The sequence below is a fragment of the Phlebotomus papatasi genome, chromosome 3, assembly GCF_024763615.1.
Source record: "Phlebotomus papatasi isolate M1 chromosome 3, Ppap_2.1, whole genome shotgun sequence".
Classification (NCBI taxonomy): Eukaryota; Metazoa; Arthropoda; class Insecta; order Diptera; family Psychodidae; genus Phlebotomus; species Phlebotomus papatasi.
This window is the reverse complement of record NC_077224.1, coordinates 83,775,466-83,801,058: the sequence shown is the minus strand read 5'-3', so window position 1 is coordinate 83,801,058 and position 25,593 is coordinate 83,775,466. Positions and strand designations below refer to the sequence as shown.

The 25,593-nt window shown below is 32.7% G+C and overlaps 2 protein-coding genes across 6 annotated transcripts in view; one reads left to right on the top strand and one right to left on the bottom strand.

Annotated features, from left to right (window-relative positions):
* LOC129806093 (cGMP-dependent protein kinase, isozyme 2 forms cD4/T1/T3A/T3B) overlaps positions 1 to 25,593 on the top strand; it is a 214,912-nt gene that overhangs the window by 116,842 nt on the left and 72,477 nt on the right. For 3 of the 5 annotated variants that reach the window (XM_055854441.1, XM_055854442.1, XM_055854439.1), the window contains exons 2-3: positions 12,607 to 13,403; positions 20,736 to 20,902. In XM_055854441.1, coding sequence (XP_055710416.1) covers positions 12,769 to 13,403; positions 20,736 to 20,902 — 802 coding nt within the window. In that variant the 5' untranslated portion in view covers positions 12,607 to 12,768. The remainder of the gene's footprint in view (positions 1 to 12,606; positions 13,404 to 20,735; positions 20,903 to 25,593) is intronic. The other 2 variants (XM_055854437.1, XM_055854438.1) reach the window with 1 other exon arrangement.
* LOC129806094 (tektin-3-like) lies at positions 723 to 9,304 on the bottom strand. The gene is made up of 4 exons (XM_055854443.1): positions 8,186 to 9,304; positions 4,730 to 5,449; positions 3,697 to 4,217; positions 723 to 1,085 (listed from the first exon to the last, which is right to left on the bottom strand). Exons 1-4 carry the CDS (start codon positions 8,327 to 8,329, stop codon positions 857 to 859), a joined length of 1,614 nt encoding a protein of 537 aa, XP_055710418.1. The 5' UTR covers positions 8,330 to 9,304; the 3' UTR covers positions 723 to 856.

Below are 25,593 nucleotides of genomic sequence, written 5' to 3'. Positions count from 1 at the left end.
AGTTGCGTTATTTCTTCCTTGGCTACTTTAAAATTTACTTGTCCTGTAGGGAAATTCTGTAACAGTATGACAATGTCATATGACAAATTTTGAAAATTTTGTATGATAAATTCAGATAATTTAATTGAAGGTAAAATTCATATCAGTTTCGGAGAGCTTCACAGAGCTCTTTGCAATGGCCATTTGATGTTCAATGGCCTTGGACGCTATCCAAATGCTCCTGAATTTACTACAAAAATTTGTCATATGACAATGTCATATCCTTACTGAATTTTCCTACAGAACAGTACAGCTCTGCCGTTTCTAATTAGGAGGAACATGTCTAATTTCATTCAGAATTCAAAGACCTTTCTGATAAATACAATTTGGTCCCAATCGGCCGAGAAATACGCTTTCCAACAGCTTTTATAAGAAAAATTTTGAAAAAAACAAACTTCAAAGTAACGGATTAGCTGTCATTATCTTATGAACAAAATATTTGTCTCGACAAACTTAAAACTCATTGAAAGAATAAGGCTCAATTGATTAGTCTCAGGGAAAATTTATGAAGCGGTGAAGGGTCGTCTGAAAACCCTAAGTCAATAACTCTAAACGTTTAGCATCCAAAATCGATAGATTACAATAAATTTCTCTCTCTACAGAGCTCGAGCAATAAAAGAGAAGGTCTTTAAGAGATTCACCGAAAACCAAATATAAATGAAACTGTGCTTTTATTTGTCGGAATTTTTATTATTGACTAAAAAACACGATGCTTTTACAAAGTGCGGCATTCTTCTGCACTCTCCAGGGCAGAGTGGTCTTGTGCTGAGGAGATCTCGGTCCGAATCGATAAAGTGAATTGATGGGTTGTTTTTCTTCAGTACTTGATGAGATTGTGCACCGGAAAAGATCGTCTGATGCCCATGCATTTTTCACGATCGATAAATAAGGCATTTGTCTTGTTCTTCAAGTCATTCTCCAGATTTGCACGTGTCTTCAGCAATTGCTGATGCTGCGTCTCAGCCTCTTGTAGCTTTCTGTGAAGGGTTGTCACCGAATCCTGGATGTCACAGACTTCTTGCACGAGGCGCACATGAGCCATATCCCTTGGGAAGAAAATTCAGAAAATTATATAGGGTCGTAAGAGGAAGTTTTAATTTGAATGTTTCAATTTAGAAGAACTTAAAAGATAGGGGACTCTCCAGTGATGGCCAGTCAAGTCACTTCACAAAAAAAAGACATTATGCCCATCACCGGATAGTCCCCTGTCTATTTACCCAAGACTTTATAAATTTTAAATTCTCTATAAATAAAGTAAAACATTGTTCTAAAACAGATTCTAAATTAGTACTTAAACTTTAAGCCAAGACACAAACCAGTAGCCATAAAGATCTTCATGGGAGAGCTCTGAAACAATTCTATTAATATATTTTTCATTAGTAACATAAAGTTTTGCATTTTGCTCTACAACTTTTCAAATGACTTTGAAAAATATTTAAAATATAATTTAGATCACATTATAATTTAAGGTAGATGTCCTAGCTAGTAAAAAATATCTTAAAGTCGCTAAAAATTAAGGCTAAGGTTCTTACAGGAATAGATTTGACAGATCATGTCTTCTAGTTCTGAGTTGATTTACATTAAGATTTATTAAGATTTATTAAGATTCCCAAGATAAGATTTCCAAGAACTTTTGAATTTTAGCCAGGATACCTTTATTTTACTTTATTTTTGAAAATAAATTCTCTGTGATATAGAAGCGGAAATGTCATGAATTATAGAAGTAGAACGCAGCGTCCGTCAAATATTCACCACAACTGTCAGAACTCTACCTTTAATTTTTTTCAAAAATGTGATTTATTAGTCAAGATATCCACCTTAAATAAATGCAGTATAAATAAAATTTCAAATAGTTTTGAAAGTCTTTTGAAAACTTGTAAAACAAAATACAAAAATCTATATTACGATTTAAAAATCATTTTTATGGAAAAAAATCAGAGCTCTCCCATGAAGATTTTACAGCTACGTGAATGTGTCTTAGCTAAATGTTTCTTTTACTGAGAACCCTCACACCCTAAATTACTATCGTCTACATTCAGGTTAAAATAATGTCTTTTGGAAAGTTATTTAACGAAATACAAGAACTTGTCTCATAAATAAAAATTATGAAAACGTTTTGAAGCTTTCACATAACGATTTTTATGGCTATTGGTAAGTGTCTTAGCTAAATATTTTCAATAATTTCGAAATTACTGTTTCAAACTTAGTTCTTTTTGGCGATTTTCGATTAAATAATTTCAGTAAAATGATGATTATCGTTTTGAAACTTTATCCAAGACACAGGGCTGCGACTTTTTGGTCAGTAAAAAATAAAATTTGGTCAGTATGAAATAAAATTTGGTCAGTAAAAATAAAATTCGGTCAGAAAAAAAATTAAATTTGGTTAGTAAAAAATCAAATGTGGTCAGTTAAAAATAAAATATGGTCAGTAAAAAATTAAATATGGTCAGTAAAAAATAAATAATCTGATCAGTAAAAAATAAAATTTTATCAGCAAATATTTTGGTCAATAAAAAATCAAATTTGGTTAGTATAAAACAAAATTTTATTAGCAAATATTTTGGTCAATAAAAACATCAAATTTGGTGAGTGAAAAATCAAATTCGGTCGGAGAAAAATCAAATTTGGTCGGTGAAAAGTCAGATTTGGTCAATGAAAAATCAAATTTTATCGGTGCAAAATAAAATTTGGTCATTGAAAAGTCAAATTTGATCAGTAAAAAAATCAAATTTGATCGGTAAAATATAAAATATGTTCAGTAAAAAATAAAGAATCTGACCAGTAAAAAATCATATTTTGTCAGCAAATATTTTGGTCAATAAAAAAATCAAATTTGGTCAGTGAAAAATCAAATTTGGTCGGTAAAAAGAAAAATTTGGTCAGTAAAAAATCAAATTTAGTCTGTGAAAAACCAAACTTTGTCGGTGAAAAATAAAATTTGGTCGGTGAAAAGTCAAATTTGATAAGGATAAAAATATCAAATTTGGTCGGTAAAATATAAAATATGTTCAGTAAAAAATAATCTGATCGGTAAAAAATCAAGTTTGGTCAGTGAAAAATCAAATTTTATCGATGAAAAATAAAATTTGATCGGTGAAAAATAAAATTTGGTCAGTAAAAAAATCTGGTTAGTAAAAAATTAAATTTGATCGGTAATATATAAATTATGTTCAGTAAAAAATTAAGAATCTGGTCAGTAAAAAATTATATTTTATCAGCAAATATATTGGTCAGTAAAAAATAAGATTCGGTCTGTAAAAAATCAAATTTGGTCTGTAAAAATTCATATTTGGTCTGTGAAAAGTAAAAAAGTTCACTTTTCACCGACCAAATTTTATTTTTTTCTGACCAAATTTGACTTTTTACCGACCAAATTTAATTTTTTACTGATCAAATTTGATTTTTTACTGACCAAATTTGATTTTTTACAGACCATTAATTTTTTACTGATTTTCTGGATTTTCTTAAGTTTTCTACTGACCATATTTGATTTTTTACTGACCAAATTTGATTTTTTACTGACCAAATTTGATTTTTTACTAACCAAACTCGATTTTTTATTGACAAATATTTTATTTTTTACTGACCAAAAAAAATTTGCCAAGATACAGCACCACTTTATCCGATTATTCTAACCTTCTATCTTCAAATACTCACTTGCACATCTCCAATCCATTTCTATGGCTTCTTGCTTCGAGACGAGTCTGAGCCACTTTCAGAGGATTAGACTTGTCCTGAACTGCCTTTCTTAGCAATTCAATGTTCTTCTCAATGTCAAAGATCTCCTGCTGCGTCTTGTGCAGATGCAGCTGGACACGATTCTTTGCCTCCATCATCTCGGAGGCTCTTTTGTTGAGGGAATTGTTGGAATTGCTCCAGCAGTCCCAGACCGCTGTTGCCACGGCATTCATCATGGCTTCTGCATCGCTCCTCAGTTGCGAGGATTTCCCACGTTCCATTTGGGAGCGATTGATCCTGTGGCTGCTGGCCGAGGACCAAGTCTCTGCAGTACTGACCGTTGGGTCGTACTTCTCAATGCCCCCGTAGTAGTTGATCCCTCGGCTTGAGTTGCTCAGTTGATGGCAAACTGTATCAATCCCTAGGGTGGATTCCTTATGGGCAATATCGTCCTCCAGGGCAAATTGTGCGGCTCTGCAGTCGGAAAGTTGCTTGCAAATCTGCAATGAAAGGTTTTGGGCATCTCTAATCAAAATTTTTCTCACTTTTTAACTAAAATGGGTATAATTCAGGTTCTACTTGATAGAATTTCATCCTTAGTAGCTCAAATGAAAGGTCTTGGAAAAGAGTACAAGTATCACAAGTTTGTTTGACCACCGTTAGAGGTGTTTAATGCCATCACCTCGCAATTGCATTAAACCTATCGCAGTGATATTGCTTATTTGTCATGTACAAGAAATAAGTCGATGTAAGTCATCAAACCTTCTATAGTTGCACTTAATGAAATTAATCAAAACGTTTATTGCCAACACAAATGATCTTCCCACAGCTTTTTGTCTGAAATGGAGGGGGAGATTAATACCCCCAAGAAGGTTTTCTCGATCACGACTAGCCATAAAATTCAAAATGAGTGGCTCTGACTTACAAATTACATCCATTCTGCAGAATAGATTGCATCGAGAGTCCGCCCATTATTCACTGTCACTGAATTGCAGATTAGCCATTCACTTACTTTATCATGGAGGGCTTTTAGCTTCTCCTGCGAATTGCGTAGATTGTCTATTTCCACGAGGAGACTCTTTTCCACATGATCATGAACCTTCTCAATGGACATTCTGCCCTCGCGGTGATACAGGCATTCCTGGGCGACATTTAGGGGTGGTTCTGTGTCCTCAAGGGCCTTCTGGACTGATCTCTTGCATTCAGCCAGAATGGCAGATTCGGCAATCAATTTCTCCAATTCCGTGTTGAGTTCATTGCGCCAGAAAGTCACATCTGTAATCCTCTCGCCAATTCTCCGACCAGCTTCCCTCTGGCCCTGGCTTGTCTTCTCATCTGTCTCCCTCATGATCCGCAGGGCTTCACTCCTGAGGCGTTCAGACTGATGACGATTGACATCAGCATCAGCATAAGTCGTGATGCAGGAGTTTATCCACTCGGATGGGGTATATCGAGTGTACAGAGCAGATCTGGCAGCATGCTGGGGGTTCTTCTCATACCCTGTCACGAGATTAGGGAACGACAGGGGCTCAGAGGTCAGGGAAGGAGGGGTGTAATTAGGATGAACCAGTTGATTAGTTAAGGGATGCTCAGCAATTGGGGCCAATTCAATGGTTTCATAGCCCATTGTTGGCCTCCAAGGATGAGGTCGAGGTGTCTGGTAATAGCTCCCAATCTTCTGCGGTACTCCACTTTCATTCCTCTGGTCAGGACCACTCGTTGAGCTCCAGGGCTGAATTTAAAATAAAAAATTGCCCAATTGAAAAAGTTTCTTGGGAAATCTTTCAAGCTTCGCACACACTCTAACTTCGAACACCTCATATTTTTGCATATTCCTTAATTGCCACTAGGTCAGATTCGTTAAAGGAATACGGAAAAAATATGAAGTGTTCGAAGCCAGAGTATGTACGAAGCTTCAAAGCCTTCCCCTACATGGAGCATAAGTATGTTGCTAATAAGCTTTTGGTGATGAATGAAGTGACTGATGAATGAGGAGCAGTGATTAGATGAGTTTTTGTGAATTTATGAGGCACATGATTGTCTTTCTATTCGTCGCAGTGTTTTTAATAAATTACGACTAATAAAACATTTTTATTTGAAGAATATAATTTAATAAACCTTAACTGCTTTATTGAATCATTTAAGTCTTTCTCAAGAAAATCCAATTCATTATGAACGATAAAGATCTTCTACACTGACAAAAAAAGAGGCTACGATTAACTTTTTTTCGTCATAACTTTAACACTTTTCGGGTGTAAAAATATATCAACATATCTTAATGTTAATTTTACACCTTTTGAGGGTAAAAATCAACATGAAAAGAGGGTAACTTTAACCCCTAATACACCTAAAAAGTGTAATATTTACACCGATTTCGGATCAATATTGCAGGGTAAAATAAACATTTCCGGAATGTTATTTTGATTTTTTCGGATTTCTCCCAGTAGTGTACAATTAAACCAACTTCTAATGTTACACAGAAAAAAATATTTCGTAAAATTGTTTGTAAATGTTTGTGAATTGCTACTGGAGACTTAAGAAGATCTCGTAAATCGTATAACTCCCTAGGAAGTTCGTAAAAGTTTGTATTTTTTCACATACATTGTTTCACTGAAAGAAATCCGAAAAAGTTAAAATAACATTCCGGAAATGTTTATTTTACTCTGCAGTATTAATCCGAAATCAATGTAAATATTACGCTTTTTAGGTGTATTAGGGGTTAAAGTTACCCTTTTTCATGTTAATTTTACCCTTAGAAAGTGTAAAATTAACATTAAAAAATGTTGATATATTTTTACACCTAAAAAGTGTTAAAGTTATGAAGAAAAAATGTTAATCGCACCCCCGTTTCTTCTCAGTGTTCTAACATGATCGCTTGATGAGCATCTTTCGTTCCTTCACGAATATTGTTCGTACATTTTTGTTTGTCTGACAAAACTTTACGAAAAAAAGACAAAATTTTACAAATACTTTCTGGGTGATTACGAACATTGTAACAGTATCACTCGACGAAAATTTTTGTTCTCTTATAAATATTTGTTCGCAAATATTCTTTGTCACACAGAAAAACATTTGCAAAATTTTGTCATTCTTTCGTAAAATTTTTTCAGACAAAAATGCACAAGCAATGTTTGTAAAGGAACCAAAAATACTCGTCAAGTGATCGTGTTACAAACAATGTTTGTAAAAAAGGTACAAACTTTTACTAACTTTTTTGTGGGTTATACGATTTACGAACATTTCCTAAATCTGCAATAGGAATTTATAAACACTTACGAACAATTTCACGAAATGATCTTTTCTGTGTAGAAAAACTACACAATTAAATGAATTAAATGAATTTGTATAAATATTTAAAAGGTCTTGTGACATGCTATAACTCTTCAAAGTACTCCAACTTCCCACATTTACCACTAGAAGCGCTAAACTTTAAAAATAGCTTTCGAAATTCTATGTCGAATATCTAGAAATTTTCATTTATTGATTCCCATTAAATTTTTATAAGTTGTAAGTATATTATGAGACCTTTCTAATAATAGTAAAAATCTTTTCTTCGATAGTCTAAATCAGTTTTATTATTATTGTTTTTAAAAATAATAGTACTAGTATACTAGGGATAGTTATTGATTTCGTAACCCTCAAAATTTCAATTTTTGTTTGTAAAATACCGCGTAACTCATTTTCGAAATTCGAAGTATTTCGAAATAAAATACTCCTTCGTTCCGAAAAAAATCGTCCTTTTGGGAAAAAACTGGATCTTAAACATGTTCACGAAGCATTTAATTGGGCATGAACTTTTACATCAGAAGTAAGCAAAAACCGTTTGAAATCGAATAAACGTCAAATGAAAATTGTACGTCAATGGTCAAAACGCTACCAGAGCAAACTTATTTTAACATTTATTCGGTTTCAAATTCTTCTTGCTCATCCTTGATTTACATTAATACTAATTCTGACCGTTTTTGATCATTTTTCGGCAGGATACTCTACAATTTTTTCTTGAAAAACAGGAAACATCAATTGGAATTAAACAATGAAAAATATATTATACGCATATTTTAATAATTTCATAAAATTAGATAGCGATATTGGACCGTTTCAACATGTGTTAATTTTACAACGTTTTTAAACTGAACGATTTTGTGAACGGAGGGAGTAGTAAATTTGGTAGACTTTCTATTTTATCCAGGACACACTAGAGGGGATTTCCCGAGACACACTGGTGCAATAGTGATTTCGAAATACCCTCGTTTAAGAAAAACTTAAAAATTCTTTTAACTGCTAACAAATATGAGGTTAAACCTCCTGTTCTGTAACTGATACAGTAATGGCGTGCGATTTATGATGATGAATTGCATGAAATTTCGAAGGATTCTAAATGATCATCTTCTAATTCTGATTTTATTAATGAGTCAATGATAGTGAAGCCAATGAATTCAAAGCAAAGATAAAGCTCGCGATAGATTACATAAGTCTCCTGAAAAGCTCTGTAGTTGCATCGCTGATGAGTCGTCAATGAACTAATATTCCATCGATTATTGATCAAATTATCCTTCACGAGGCGACAATCAAAGATACGATTTTCAAGAAAGGAAGTCGCTTGCCACTTCATCGTCACTTTTTTGTGCTCCAAAAGCTCCCAGAAACAAATCCTTAATATTCTAAGCCTCAAAATTGATAAATCTTCACAAAAGTCTCACAAGTGGGATGCTCGAGTTCATTTTGGATACACTCGATGTATGATCCGGTGCAAAGGGATAGGGATACATTTTATTGAGAAGATTGTCGTCATATTTCCAGCACAGCATAATTTACACTTTCACAACAAAAAAATTTCCACTCAAAATCACTTGATTTTCTTGAAACTCTGAAGAAATTCGACTTCTTGCACTTTGCAGACTCGAAGTGTTCGAAGGAATTGCTGGCGAATGTGATGGAATTTATTCGATGAGGTACAATGTTTTGTCAGTTGCCAAGACAATTTTAACTGCTGCTGCTATTGATTAAACTTCCAGCACGCAGATTTTTCACACACAATTCACCAAAAAGGTGATAAATAGGACACTCTGTGGGTTTTCTTTCCACTTATCACCCTATTGATTTTCCCTTCAAGGGAAAACCCTGCAGAAACCTTTTGATCGTGACACACAATTTATCACGAAACCAATTACAATCTAAAACATGTCTCTTTTAATACCCTCTGTAACTTAATATCCTTGTTGAGAAGACAGCTATAAATTTCAGTATCATTTAGCCAAATTAATAAGTTACTCCTCTCTCTTGCTACCAGTTTAATTTGCTAAATGATTGATTTCATCTCTGCAGCAAGATCAATTTCTCGCGCCAAAATTGGTTTTCGATATTGTTCCCTAATTGGCTTATTAATTAAATGTATTTCTGGGTGCAATAAATCTTGAAATTCGCTTTAAAATGCAGCACAAAAAATTTTTTATCGAATACTGTCAGAAAGTTTGATAAAAAGCGGAGTAAAACAACTTTAACTGGCTCGCATTAACACGTGTAAAACTTCTCAAGAGTCCTTAGTTAGGCTTTGAAACTTTGGAAGTTTTCACTTTTCGTTTCTGAAAAATATTTGATTTATTTTTGATGTAGGGTGGGTTTATGTTACCTGACCTATCCATGGCTACACAATAACCTTTAACCCTTTAAGGACGATTGGAACACCGGTGTCAAAAAAAATAATTTTTCCTGACTACCGAAAGTTATTTTTTTCTTATGTCTGTACATAATTGTAAAGTAGGACGTTGAAGAAATCTAGAATATTTATTGCAAGTCTGTAGCTATTTTTTATGTAGTAAATATTTAAGTTCAAGAATGGCGAATTTTTAAATTCTCAAATTCATAATTGATTTTATTTATTTTTTTTTACTTCCAATTTTTTTTTAAGCAAAACACTTTTTGCAATAAAATCTACAATACTCGTACGTAATATTTACCTTACGAAAAATTACTCAAATTTTTGGGATATTTTTGTCCCTATCTTTCATAGAAGCACAAAATACACCGAATTAGACTCTATTGGACTTTCCAAGGTTAGCTGTAAGACTTATCATTGATTATGTTTGATAAGGGATGGCAAGATGAGGTCTCAGGTCCAAGAAATACATTGGAGTTCCTCTGGTAGACTTTTATTTAACTTCACTACATTTTACTTTAATATCTCTTTAATTCCCGGGAGCCAGATGGAGCGTTTAAAATACTGAAGACAAGGAGGTTCTCCCACACAAGAACACCCACGGACGAACCGGGGTGGCTCTTTCAGGGATCGCCCACGGACAAGCAGGGGCAGATCCCGAAAGTTTACTCAACTTAACCTTCAATAATTCACACTTATTGCGATTGTATATGCGTTGGTCGCAAGAATTATAACATAAAAGCGAAAAAATTGTTTTCTTGCGTAAAATTGCATATAAATTCGGAGAAATATGAAATATTTGAAGCCAGAGTATGTGCAAAGCCTGAAAAGTTCCTTTATAGTCGTTTTATTCATTTAAGAGCCAAACGCTCTGACTTATTGTGCCACTTAGGGTAAAGGCACATAATTTTTGACAGTCTACTTATAAGCATCGATGTTCTCAGTTTGAAGTGCGATATTTTAAATACTAATTGATTTTTTTTTGTTACTCTCTTTTATAAGAGTTGTTTAGTAACTTGGCAAGCTATTTATCGTCTTTGTTTTACTAAAATTAGTTTTAATACGTTTAAAAATGAATTGATATGTCTAAGTGAATTTGACTCAAATTTTGGACAACTTGGTTGTATATTTGGATAGCTAATTCGCCTCAAAAGGATGTCCATTGTTCTACATTTCAAGAACTAACCTTACCAAATTCTGTTACTGTTTATGTAAGAAAACCGTAGAATGTCACAAGAAGCCCAGAAATTTGCTATATCATTCATTAAAGTGAATTGACTTCGGTACTCCAAGTACGCGCGGATTCGCGCATTCCCTGGCCTTTCCGGGAGTCTTTTAAGGCTTTTCTCACTACATCTTGTTCGTAGAGATGATGCTCCTTTGTTTCTCTAGTCATTTATACAACCTAGTCATCACAAAAACTAAAACTTCACGAAATTTCGAGAGAAAAACACATGTCTAAAATAAGAACTATCACCGCACTGGTGAACCTCTTAGAAAATTGCCCATTTTACACGAAAAACGTAATTTACAAGGAAAATCTCACTTCAGGTCAAAGGTACAAGTCACCATTAATGTGAATCAATACAATATTCAATGAATATTTAATAATATCACTGAAAAACAGCTAGGAAAAATTGTTAGTAGTTCACGGTTCACCACAGCTAAATCAAATTTTAACTCATATTTTCACCTGTGTTACCTCCAATACATGGAGGTCTATCTTGGTCAATATCTTGGTTAATATTTTAAATAATTTATGAATCGTTGAAATTGGTCTGTGAACCGGTAAACATTTAAAAAAAAACAGCTCAATGAAAATAAAACGCGAATTAGTGAGCATTATGCCTTTCCTCCAGAAATAAAATTCATGTTGAAAGGTTTAAATGTTCTTTCGATTGGAAGTTTTTATTTTTTTATGTAATGCCCTGGACAGACTTATGGTTTAAGTCGAGAGATGGCTTAGTAGGCAAGTAATGTTAATGTAGTCTAATAATAATTTTGATTATGGTCACGTTCAGCCGTCTCTCGGCTTAAGTCGTAGGTGTATCCAACCCATAACCTCGGTTCCTTTGGGTATTCAAGTTAGAACGAATTATTGCCGTTCTTGTAGTTTTTTATAGCATTACTTGTAGGGGCTTTAAAACTTTAGATTTAGCCATATGATTTAACTGCTCTAATTTCTTATCGCTCATGATTTTTTTTGGAAATATTTTACTTAGGATTGGGTTATTAAGGGTAAACGATCTATCACATGAAAAGTAATATTTTTTGCTATTTAGAATTTTGAGCCCTTCGGGAACTGGGCTAAATCTGTACCCTCTAGACCGCTTTATATTCTATTTTAATTAGTCCGCTTCTTACGAAGGCTTAAGAATTTGTAGAACGTAAAATTATTTAATTCTTTCTAAAAGAATCCAAAATGATTTTTTTATTTAAGTTTTTTTCACTTTAACTTTTTAAAAAGAATTTAAACTTTGAAGGCAAAGTATTGGGACAAATATAAGATAAAGTCTAAAAGGTTTAATTAAATTTAAGAATCTCTTATACCTATTTCGTAGGGTAAAATGAGGTAATTTGGAACCATTTACAATTTGGGACACTTGAGATTTTCTCATTGTTTCAGATGAACAAAGAGAAAACAAAGACCGCCAAATTAGAAGAAAAAGACGGCATTTCCTATGTTTCAAATATATTTATTGCGAGCCGAAAAAGCTTTTGAGTTTATTAGCTGTTTTCTGTCATTGTAGAATGAATTAGCAAAAAATACTAATACAAGATAAAAGCCAATTTAATAACGAAGAGGCAACCGAAAACCTTAAATTTGCAACCTACGTAGTTTTGGCGATATCTCGTGAAATGTGTACGAAAATAGGAAAAAATTACACTAAATCCGGTCGCATTTTTCAAAGCTAATGTCACCCCCTGAAAAAGACGATTAAGAACAAAAAAGGACAGATGTTTTTCTTTTGAATTTGTAAAACAGTGAGAAAATCTAAAATGTTCCAAATTGTAAATGGTTCTAAATTACCTCATTTTACCCTATATCATTTCTGAAAGTACATTTAAAAAAGTGTTGAAACTTAATTTTTGAACCTCGAAGATCAATCACATTTATCACCTGCATTTTATTCTCTTAATAACTCATCCACTTTGAGTATTACCTGAAAATTTGCTCAAAATATCATTGAAAGAGTGAACTAATCTTGGTTGAAATATTGCTGGGCTTTTAGCGGTGTCTCCCACGGCAATCCGACGAAAAGCACAAGGAAACTAAACGGCAAGAGACTGATAAAGAGTGAAAAATGAAATCTCACGCAAAGTGAATGACTAAATAGAGTAATTCGTTTGAGGTGTTGAGAAATTGACTGTTTTTTTTTTCTTTGCGAAAAACGATGGAAAAGTGTGAGATGACGGTGTTGAAAGGTGAGAGGAGATCCCTCGAGGATACAATTCTCTCACTGCGATGCGAACTGCGGGTTTTGTATGAGAATCTGCGGGATAAGAATGATCAATTGGTGCTCCTGGAGCGCGATGTGCGAGTGCTGAAGTGTGAGAATGATCAACTGAGGGATCTCCGTGATCATCGGGTGCGATCTGGTGACAGAATTGGCCACAATTGTACGGTTAAGTGTTCCTCGGATGCCTGGAAGAGTGACGATGTGATATCGCGAATGCAAGCTGAGCTTGAAGATCGTGATCGCGTGATTGCCGATCTCAATGAGACAGTTATGCGACTGTCCAGGCAGCTGACTCAGTGTCAGGATGGGGTGACCACGAAGCAAGAAGAGATCACAGAACTTCAGAATGAGATCGATAAATTCCGTCAGGTTGTCCGACCACTCACGCAGAAGATCATCGAAAATAGGAGATCGGAAGGGGCATACGATCAATGGAATCCTGGTGTTGAGTCCACCAGGGTGATGTCCCTGCTTGAACCGAGGATCAAGAGGACTGCCATCAGTGCTGAGCCTCTATCGTCCTTCACCGGAGTCGAAGGGGACTTGGTGAAGATCCCAAAAACCCACCAGTAAGAAAAATTGTAGAGTTTTAGTGAGATGCACATAGATTAGCATCGCATGATTGGACACACTTCACAATATTTTTCCCATTGCCATAGATAATTGATGAGTAAAGTTGAAGTATTATAGTGGATAATAATTTAAAATGCAAATTTGCATAGAAAACCAGAAGTTTAAGGCGCAGGCATATTGATCGATAAACATGCTAAAAATTTTCGAAAAGTCGACTTTCAATTTGAAATCCATCAAATTAATATTTCATGGCAAATGTTTAAGAAATTCCTAGCTTAAAATTAGTAAATTCTTCAAGTGAATCTAAACCTCTAAAGATTACCCTTTATTGGTGTTTTCTAACGATTGATTTAAGTATTATCAATTCAGGTAAGCGTCGGGGGATTTGGCAGCTAAGAAAAAATTGATTCTTCCCAAAGCTTTCGGCTTAGACTCCTCAGACTAAGGAAGGCTTGGAGTCTAAGCCGAAAGCTTTGGGAAGAATTATTTTTTCTAAAGATTACTAGGGAAAAGTGCTCTCCCTTCGAACGTTCATGCCTTCGAATAATGTAAAGTTTCATATCTTTTTCGTAAGAAATTTGCACAAAATTATCACGGAATTATCAACAAATGATGATAAGCCAACTAATATTTTAAAGATATGTGCAAATCTCTTAGGAAAACTAATAGAAAATTTATATTATTCGAAGGCATGAACGTTCGAAGGGAGAGTACTTTCACCTAATTCTCGAATTTCAATTCTTGTTTTTTTTTCAAAAACCAAGAATTTTCGTATTTAAAGTTTACAAGTAAATTTTAGAAGTTTATTTTTTTTTTAATTTCAATTAAAATTCAAAAAAAAACTTATTGCAAATATTTTAATTTGAAATTTTTGGATTTAAGCGTTCATATCCGGATTTTGATATTTCAATTTCGAAAATTTTTCATTGCAAGATCAAGCATCCGAGTTTTTAGTTCAAAATTTTGTGAACATTTATAAACCCGATAGATCAAAGCCCTTAAAATTAAATTTTCCTGCTAAATTTCAAATCTAGAAGATTGTGCATTCATTATAGGATTTTCGAATTTACATTCTAAAAGATATATATTTTAGAAATACAATTTTTATTTTTGGACATTTAGTCCCTAAATCCAAATTGTCTAATACCAATTCTCAAATCTCACTCCAGCTTAATAACTTCTAATTTAGAAGTCTGTGCAATCATATCCCAAATTCAAAATCCCAACTTCGAAAAACTATTATTTTTATTTCAAACGTTCTTATTTCAAATTTTGAAGTTCAAAAGATTTATTTTGAAGTCTGAAACCAAATCTTTTCTACTAAAAATAATTGTAATTTAAAGCTTTGAAGCTTGTGTAGTCATATCCTGATTTTCGAAATTCAATTTCGAAAGATAATTGAGGGGAGTCTGAGATAGTTTTATGAGCCTGATGTTTGTTTTTAGGATTCATTTGGCAAATGTTTATGAGCTTTATTCAATCTAACTAAATCTACTTATTCTCTTTCAAATATGAGCTATTTAAAAACATATATGTCATTTGTCATACACTAAGATATTATTCGAAATTTTCTTATTTTCGAAAGTCATACATGCATGAAACTGTTCTACGTTTTTTTTGCTTCAACTTCCAGTATTCTTATTTAAAATTTAGAAAGAAAATTTTAGTCTAAAAAATTGTATTGTTCCAAATACAAACTTAATAAAGTCATAAAGTTTATGCATTCAAATACCGGTTAGCATATTTTTTTAGTATAAAAGATAGTTATTTCAAGCATAAACTTTGTATTTTTAAGTTATTGTGACTCCTGGGCACCTTTTAGATCAGGAAAATTTCATGAAGTCGAAATTCGAATCCCTTTCTTTCTCAAACTTATTGCATCAGTCTATCCCATTCTTCGGCACTCTTCTTTTTCTTTTAAACATTACAACAAATTCAATTTAGCTCAATCAAATTTGGAGCAAGGAAGAACGACATAGTCATATGCAAAGCGTATGAGAAAAAAAGAGATTCGAATTTCGAATTTACGAAAATTTCCTGATCTAAAAGGTGTGTCAGAGCCATTGCATTTTAAAGTACCAAACCATTTTTAGCACATACAAACTTTGTAATTCAAGATTTACAGATTTATGCATTTGTATCCCGATTTTCGAATCTTATGACTCCGGCACACCTTTTAGATCAGGAAAATTTCATGAAGTCGAAATTCGAATTCCTTTCTTTCTCACATGCTTTGAATATGTCTATCTCATTCTCTTGTACTCTTCTTCTTCTTTTAAACATCACTCCAAATTCAATTTAGCTCAATCGAATTTGGTATGCGAAAGAATGAGATAGTCATATGCAAAACATGTGAGAAAGAAAGGGATTCGAATTTCGACTTCATGAAATTTTCCTGATCTAAAAGGTGTGCTGGAGTCAATAACTTAGAATTTTTGAAATATTCTTGTTTTATAGCTCTTCTGTCAATTTAGCTAAGACACTTAGCCCTACAACGATTTTTGCAGCATATCTCGCACACCAATTCTAGTTGTTGCAAAAATGATTTAGGGTCGGAGGAACGTCTGTTCGACAGGGAACCCCTATTGACACTTTTGTCAAAATGTTGAAAATTATTTAATGTATCTAGTAAAATATAAGTAATATAACGTTTTTTTCTGTAACATACTTTATACTATAAACAGAGATGTTCAATTTTCATATTGAAAATGGTATGGAGTAGTGTGTCAATAGATGCTGACACGAGTTCTTAAAGTGTCAATAGACGTTCCTTTCACCCTAATCTTACCATCCACAAGTAGATCTTGAAAAATTCGAAAATCTATTTGAAGATCCAAAAAATACTTCTTTATACTTGCGCAAGGTGGCGGAAGTTACATCCTGTTCGAATTTCGAAGTACTCAAGTGTCAAAATGTGTCGGTCTTTACATTATTATTAGGAAAAAACAGAACAACGACGCTTACTGTTCTTGTTCCATTATTTAATCACTACATAATCGCACTGAGTAACTCTTTTGTCAGCTTTCTAGTGTGAAATTTGATAAATTTTCCCCACCTTGTTCGAAAATTCAGTATGAAAATTCGAAATTGAATTTGAATTCTTCGAACTTCAACGACTTTTTGTGCAAATAGAGTTCCATTCACCTTTTATCCAAGACACTATTGGAGAATCAAAATCTACTTGTGTTTGGGCTCAATCAGTTTTAATACATTTCATAAATATGTAAAAAATTGCAATAATGATCAAGGCATTACTCTTCAATGAACACAGTGACAGCATGAAGTAAAGGATTAAAAGTCAAGAACCTTTCATTCTCATTCACTCTCAACATGTTCTATTTGGCTGTCAATTAAAATTACAATACTTGTGATCAATTAGTCTCTAAGTAACTTTGTAAAATGTCTTTAACGATCAATATGTTTGCGCCCTAATTGTCACTTTTGACTGTCAGAAGATTTGTTAGAAAAAAAGTTCCATACAATCCCGGAGTCAGTGTGCTGAAATGGGTAAATAAGAAGTCAATGTAAGATGTTGTAATAATTATAGACAGTCGACTTTGTACGCAATGTTGTCGGCAGTAAATGAAAGAGACAGCGACAACACAGATTAATGGCATTAAGCATTTCATTGAGAGATCGTCCGATCGTTGGGCAATAAATCGTCTCCAAGTCGTAAGAGATCTCCAGCCCAGACTTTGTGCACAAATCTAAAAGGATGGAAAATTGAAGAAATTCCCAGCAATATATCCATGGTGAAAAGTTCTTCTCTCTTTTGCTTTATTTTCTTTTTTTCTTTTTTTGTTAATTTTGCAAAGGTGATCGTGCTCTAGATCGCACAATCAACTTTTCACATCATCATCCATTTTCGCGATTCCAGAACACATGTGATGAGTGTCATCGCTCTCAAATGTGATTCAGTAATTAATTAGGAGGAACACCAACGTAAGATATCACTCTTGAAGGAATTTAATTGATCTCTTGCGCACCTTCAAAAGCACGCGATCTCTCTGGCCTATGCTTTGAAAGACTTAGTACTTGAACAGCATATCAATCAAATTGTCCAACGGTGTGGGAGAAAAATAATCACTGTGTCGTGGTGTGAAATAAATCGCAAATGGGTTAAATGGATTGCCCCATTGGAGATCTTTCTCCTCCTCAATGCAAATTATCCACAGTCTAGACACGTGCGAATGAACAATAAATTACTTTTTCTATCTCATTGATGTCCCACAGATTTCAGAAGTTGGATATTTTCTAAACCCGAATCGAAATTCTAAACAGTAAAATTCAGATACTAAACGCCATCTGTAGGGACGCTACAGATACTAAAGGATATTGATGTATTTTTAACAATAAATCACGTTCAGAAGTTTTAGAAGGATTACGGCATTATTTTTATGGCCTATTCATACTTATGGACTTCTCGCAGAAATCTAAAAGTTCTATCAAAGCTTATCAAATATTCTGAAATCTGTAGTTCTTCGAAATTATTTTTAAAAGTCTCAATAGAGTCAACTTCCAATTAAAAAAATATAATGGAAAAATTCGCATCTTTATTGAAAATGTAAGAAAGTGTCTCGAATTGTACGTGCTAAATTGACAAATCAGTAAGACTAGTTATTATCATATCTATAAGATTCTTGTAGGTATTAATATATCAAACTGGGTGTAAACACAAGTAGAGTTTGATTCTCCAAAAGTGTTTTGGATAAAAGGTAAATGGAACTCTATTTGCACAAAAAGTCGTCGATGTTCGAAGAACTAAAAATGAAATTCGAATTTTCACACTAAATTTTCGAACAAGGTGGGAAAAATTTATTAAGCATCACACTAAAAAGCTCGCAAAAGAGTTACTCAGTGATTATGTAGTGATTAAATACTGGGGAAAGAACAGTAAACGTCGTTGTTCTGTTGTTTTCCTCACAACGATATGAAGACCGTCACATTTTTAAACTTGAGCACTTAGTATGAAAATTCGAAATTGAATTTGAATTCTTCGAACTTCAACGACTTTTTGTGCGAATAGAGTTCCATTTACCTTTTATCCAAGACACTATTGGAGAATCAAAATATACTTCGCTTTGGGATCAAAATCTACTTGTGTTTGCATCTATTCGTGAAATCGATGCGTTTTTATAGATTGGTAGATCGCTCTTATCTTTGTGAAAAATTTTCCGATATGTACGATTTTTATTAAAAATTGACAGATCGACGACGATCGAATAAACTACAATTCGGTATTTGTTATTGGATGTGTTAATCAAGTTCTGCCATTGATAGTTGATACAGTAGACTCTCGCTAATTCGGCTCTTTTAAGATCGGGCTACTTTTTAATTCGGGCGCCAGTTAAATTTGAAAAAAAGTTTGTTAAGGTTTTATTATGATTATCGAATTAGGCAAATATGCCCAAATTTTCCACGGTTTGTCTTAGTTTTGATGTGATTATGCATTAATAAGAAGATTTAATGCAATTCACAATAAGTACGAGTAACTAAACTTAATATAAGTGCGCAAATGAACAAAAAATCGTTGCATTTCAAATTTGATAGAGAATTTCGGTTTGATACCCGAATTTCTCTATATTTTGGATTACATTTCGGCTCGCATTTCGGTCCCAAATGCCCGACGCTATTCGGCTTCGAAATTCTAAACTTCCAAAATTGAATTCTAAACTCTTGTAAAAAAGTGAAAATCATTCGTCACGCCATCTGGGCATGTCGAGCAAAATAATATCTTTGGGATTTGTAATACATTAATGAAATTAAAATAATTATTTTGTGTAATGTAATATATTTTATATATTTTTATTAAATTTGCTCAAGTAATTCTTCATTTTAGCAAAATTTGTAATATTTAATTTTTAAATAAATATGCTGCAAAATATTTTGATGGCAAACTAGAAGACTCTAGAAAACAGAAGTATAGTTTTTCAATTATAATTTTTTGTATATATTTTTCTAATCATATTTGGTAATAAAGATTATCCTACTCTTTTGGCAAAAATATTAATTTATTATTCTTTATTAAGTCTTTTTTTTAATAAAATTCTTATGTTTGCGTGGAAGTCTCTGTTTCGGAGGTAATTCGATGAATATTTCTTTAAATTCGTTAAGTTCGAAAATTTAAATTTCTACGAATTCTAAAGAAAACCTGTAACGGTTGCTGACAAATGTGATTTCTTTACTTGTGAAAGAAATTAAATATAAAACTTCTTCACTGTAACAATGAAAAATCCACCAAATTAGGGTAAGACGGAGTAATTTGGAATCATGTCTAATTTCGAATTTTGGAATTTTTGGAAAAAAAAACAAAACGTACTATCGAATATAAAGTCTTGTACTTCTTCCTGGTTTATTTATTTCTTTGACTATCTGAGACAGTGAGAAAATCTCAAAATTCAAAAATAGGCATTATTTTAAATTACTCCATCTTACCCTATCCTGTCATTTTTCAGAAATTTTGAAAATTCGAACAAAAAAGATCATGAGCATTGAATCGCTAAATCTATAAATTTCAACTTAGTCAGAATTGATCTTCGAATGAATTTTCGAAACAACTAGGGGAAAGTATCCAGGCTTTACACGGTTCCAAGCTGCATAGTTACTAATTTTTTTTATATGTTTCTAAATAAATCTGATCCTGCAATATATTTTAAAAACAAGAAACACTTCCTCTAGTTTTTTAAAAATTTAATATACAATGATTTTGTCAGCGCTCAAGCGGCAAATACGCGAAACGCGAACTTAGTTAATGCCTCCAGCACATCTTTTAGATCGACAAAATTTCATCAAATCGAAATTCGCATCCCTTTCTTTCTCAAAAGCTTTGCATATGTCTATCTCATTCTTTTGGATTCAAAATTAGACTGAAGTCAATTTAATTCGGTGTTATATTCAAAAGAAGAAGAAGAAGAAGAGTGCAAAAGAGTCGGATAGACATATGCTAAACTTTTAAGAAAGAAAGGGATGTGAATTTTGATCTTATGAAATTTTCCCGATCTAAAAGGTGTGCCAGAGCCTAAGTTTAGAATTTCGATATTTCCAACATCGAAAATGGTAATTCCTGTATTATACGAACAAATACGAATTCTGTATTAAGCGAACTTTTGTCTAGAGTAATTTTGTCAGTTAATTTTAGTAAATTTGATAAAAATAAAACTTAGTATCTTAATAGGAGGTTCTTTAAAAAGGAAAATATATTCTCTTAATGATCAATCAATAAAATAAAATATTAATCTGTGGGAAGTTACAATATTTACCAGTATATGATCTATATTGAGTTTTGGAAGTCAATTTGACCATTTCCTTCTGTTTTGGGCTTTTTTCAGATCGCGCGAGCTCATAAAATCCGCCATTCTGGACAATGACTTCATGAAGAATCTGGAAATGATCCAGATCAAGGAGATCGTCGACTGTATGTATCCCGTGCAATATGCGGCTGGAAGTTTAATCATCAAAGAAGGAGATGTTGGGAGTATCGTTTATGTTATGGAAGGTAAGTGAACATTCCGCAATTTCCGTTACATTTCAAAAATATTCGCAATATTCTCAATGTATTCTTTTAAATTAAGAGGTGATCGTATCAAAAGCGCCTTTGCCTATGCAAAGCGCGATCACTTTCACTTTTACTTGAAGCTTATAAAAGCTCTGCCTTACAGGTAACTTTGAAGGTAAAACAGTGCGAATTTTAAAATCGTTCTTTTAATCTCTCGATCGCAACGGACAAAAGTGAAAACTTACCGAGATTATTGATATTATAGACAAATTTCGTGACACATTTGAACTTTCTTCGCATAAATACTTTCGTTATCGGCAAAATTTGCACTCTTTGGAAAAAATAGCATAGCAAAAGCTGCTACATTTCGATCTCTTGGTAATTTGCAAGATTGGCAAAGTGCTGAGAGATCGCGTGAAAAAGTGGATGAGAAGTTGCTGAAAGTGGTGACCTTTTGGCTAACAAATTCAACATTTCACTTTATTTTGTATTCTCCTACGGCTTAAAGTGCATTATTGATTTCCAAGGGGACTGCATCTCAATCTTTTGCAAATTATTCCATGTTTTAACCAGCAATAAAAGATGTTTACCGGATAAATTAAATTTTTCGGCAAAACAACCATTTTAAGTAGCTGTAGAAAGTAACGAGCTTTCATTTAATTTTTTTTTTCGAGCTGAAATTAGAGATGGGAGATTGTTAGATAACCTTCTAAAGGTGTTTGCAATTGTGATTCTTATCAATTGCAATTCATTTGAAAATTTCACCTTTTAAAAACACGCTGTTTACAACTATTTTTAATAAAAAAATTGCTACAATTAATATTCGAAGGATGAACTTATTTTGCTTCTATTTGGTTTAAGGTGGTAGAAATAGGGGCAATAATTTGGATTGATTGGAAGGTTAAGCTCTAAATCAAAATACTTTTATAAGAGGCAAATGCTCTTAACATCTTCACATTGTGTCTTAAAAAATTCCGCAGAATTTTAAAAATACTTAGTTTAATTTATGTATTTATTATGTAATATTTATTCATTAGAAATTATGAGCTTTCCCAAAAAGTAATATTCATAAATGGCATAAATTGTTCGAATATTTTTTAAAAACAAAAACACTCAACCACGGACGATATAAGAAAATCTTACGCTTCCTGCTCATTGTATTAATTTTTACATTGAAGAGGAAATCAATGAATAACCGAATTAAAATGAATTTAAAATGATTTACTATGTTTAAAATTATCAATACTATTTTTAGTCAAATTCTAAATATCGTGGGATTCATTTTAGCAGTGTGGTATTCGTTTTAAAAAGTCCCTTAACATTCTGAACAATCCCATAATGTTCTAAACCGAATACCACAATGCTATAGAAATCGGTTTCCTAAAGTCCTTAAATAAATCCCCAAATATGATATCAATCCCACAATGCCTTAGAAATTAGTCCCACAAAGTCCTTAAATTAATAAAATGGTACATTAAACAGCAATATTAACAATATTAACAGCAACATAATCCCAATTCGATAAAAGTCAATCTGACAATGTTCTGAAATCTACTCAACGATTCACAGCAATCCCACAATATCCTAAACTCAATACCACAATTTTCTAGAACCCAATACCACAATATCGTCACGTCAATCCGACAGTTAGCTTAAAATCCATTCAATTGTTCTAAATCAGTGCTACAATCCACTAAATAACAATCCTATAATATCCTAAACTGAATACCACAATTTTCAAGAAATCAATCCCAAAATGTTGTTACGTTACTCCCACAATATGATAAAAATCTATTTAACGATACTCTAAAAAGCAATCCCACCATATTCAGAACCCAATACCACTACTTTTTAAAAGTCAATACTACATTATCTTTAAGTCAATCCCATAGTTAGCTTAAAATTCATCCCATTGATATAAAATCAGTGCTACAAAACACTAAGTAGCAATCCCAAAATATCCTAAGCTCAAAACCAGAATTTTTTAGAATCCAATCTCAAAACGCCGTTGAATAAATCCCACAATACACTAAAAATAAATCCCACAATGTTCTAAACTCAATACCACAATTTTTCAGAAATCTTTCTCACAATGTTTTTACATAAAACCGATAATACGATGAAATCCAATTCAACAATTTCCTATAAATCCAATACCACATTATAATTACGTTAATCCCATAGTTAGCTTAAAATCCATCTCACATTATCCTAAAATCAGTGCTACAATACATTAAACAGCAATCCTACAATATCCTAAACTCAATACAATTTTTTTTAAATTATCAATCCCACAATTTTATTATGTAAATCCCACAATACGAAAAATAAATCCCACTAAATAGCAATCCCATAATGTTTTAAAATTAATTCAATGATATACTAAATAGCAATCCCACAATATTCAAAACCCAATACCACAAATTTCTAGAATTCTAGAAACCCATACCACGATGTCTTTATGTCAGTCGTACAATTAGCTTAAAATCAATCCCAAATTGTGCTAAAATCAATTCGACAATACACTATATAGGAATCCCGCACTATCCCACCAAACTCAATACCACAATTTTCTAAAAATCAATCCCATAATACCAAAAACTAATCCCACAATGTTCTAAACTCAATCCCATAATTAATTTTCTAAAAATTAATCCCAGAATGTCGTTAAGTAAAATGTATTGTAAAATTGTATGTAAAATTATTGAAACGATACGCTAAACACAGCATTACTTTAATATTCTAAATTCAATACAATATCTAAGTATGAGGCCCACAATGTCATTAAATAAATCTCACAATGCGCTAAAAATGAATCCCACAATACTATAATTTGTCTAGAAATTAATCCCACATTGTAGTTAAGATAATCCCACAATATTCAGAGCCCAATACCACAGTTTTCTAAAAATCAATCCCACAATGTCGTTTAGTGAATCCCACAATAAACTAAAAATTTATTCTACATAGCCCTGAAATTAATCCAGGAATACATTAAACAGCGACTCCACAATATTCAAAAGTCAATACCACAGTTTTCTAGCAATGAATCCCACAATGTATTTAAATAAATTCAGCAATACGATGAAAATCAATACAATGAGGTATTAAATAGAAATTTTACAATCTTCTAAATTTAAATTGAATTATACAATATTCAATACCATCATTTTTTAGAATTCAATCCCACAATGGCATTAAATAAATCCCACAATATGCTAAAAACCAATCAACAATGTTCTAAAATCAATATTACATTTTTTTAGGAATGAGTCGGACAATGTCTCAATTCAAAAATATTCAGTACCCAATACCACAATTTTCTAGAAATCAACCCCATAATGGCGTTACGTAAAACAATTCGAAAATGTCCTAAAACTAATGCTACAAAACAAGGAAATGAAATCCCACATCATTCTAAACTCATTACCACGATTTTCTAAAAAGAAAAATCAGTCCTACGATGTCGTAACATAAATCCCACAATGTTCTAAAATCAATTCAATGATACGCAATAAGTAGCAGTCCTACAATATTGAAAACCCAATACCAGAATTTTCTAGGATGTAATGGCACAATATTCAGTAATATCTCAACTTTCTAGAAATCAATTCTACAATGGAATTTTTTAAATCAATCCCACAATGTCATAAACTCAATACCACGATTTTCTAAAAAGAAAAATAAATCTCACAATGTTGTAACGTACATCGCACAATATTCTAAAATTAATTCAATGATACACAAAAAGCAGTAGTCCTACAATATTCAAAACTCAATACCAGAATTTTCTAGAATGCAATGGTATTACATTCAGTAATACCACAACTTCCTAGAAATCAATTCTACTATGGCATTTTTAAAATCAATCCCACAATGCCCTAAACTCAATACCACGATTTTCTAAAAAAAAAAATCAGTCCCACAACGTAGTAACGCGAATCCCACAATGTTCTAAAATCAATTCAATGACACGCAAAAAGTTAGCAGTCCTACAATATTCAAAACCCAATACCAGAATTTTCTAGGATGCAATCCCACTACATTCTGTAATACCACAACTTCCTAGAAATCAATTCTACAATGGCGTTTCGTAAATCAATCCCACAATGCCAATACCACGATTTTCTAGAAATCACTAATCAGCAATCCTTAAATATTCAGAATCCAATACCACAACTTTCTGGGAACCAATCCCACGACGTTGTTACGTAATCCCACAACACTATGAAAATGAATAATACGATGTCTTAAAATCAATGCTACAAAACACTAAATATCAATGCCACAATATCTTTAGGCCTATCAATCAGCTTTTCTAATTGGCTGAATGTATCTTTAGGCTAGGCCAAATTTAGCCTAACATTTTAATAAAATGATTTGAAAACGAGTTTCCAGAACTAATATCTTTCTCTATCGATTTATTAGTCAAACTTATCTTAAGGGCACAACAAATACTTTCCAAATTAATTGAATGGTAATTTAAAGGTGGAAACGAGTATTGTGGTGACCCCTCGATAATTTCACTTTCCTTCCGTTTGAATTTGATTTGTGCCTGGGTGAAAAACATGTTTTCGTGACACAGAAAAGGTGCAATCTTTCAGCCAATTCTCACTCCTTGTGACACTCTCCCAGGTTTTAAGTTGGAAGATCAGCAGAAACCGATTGAACGGGTGAGAGTGAGAGGCTTT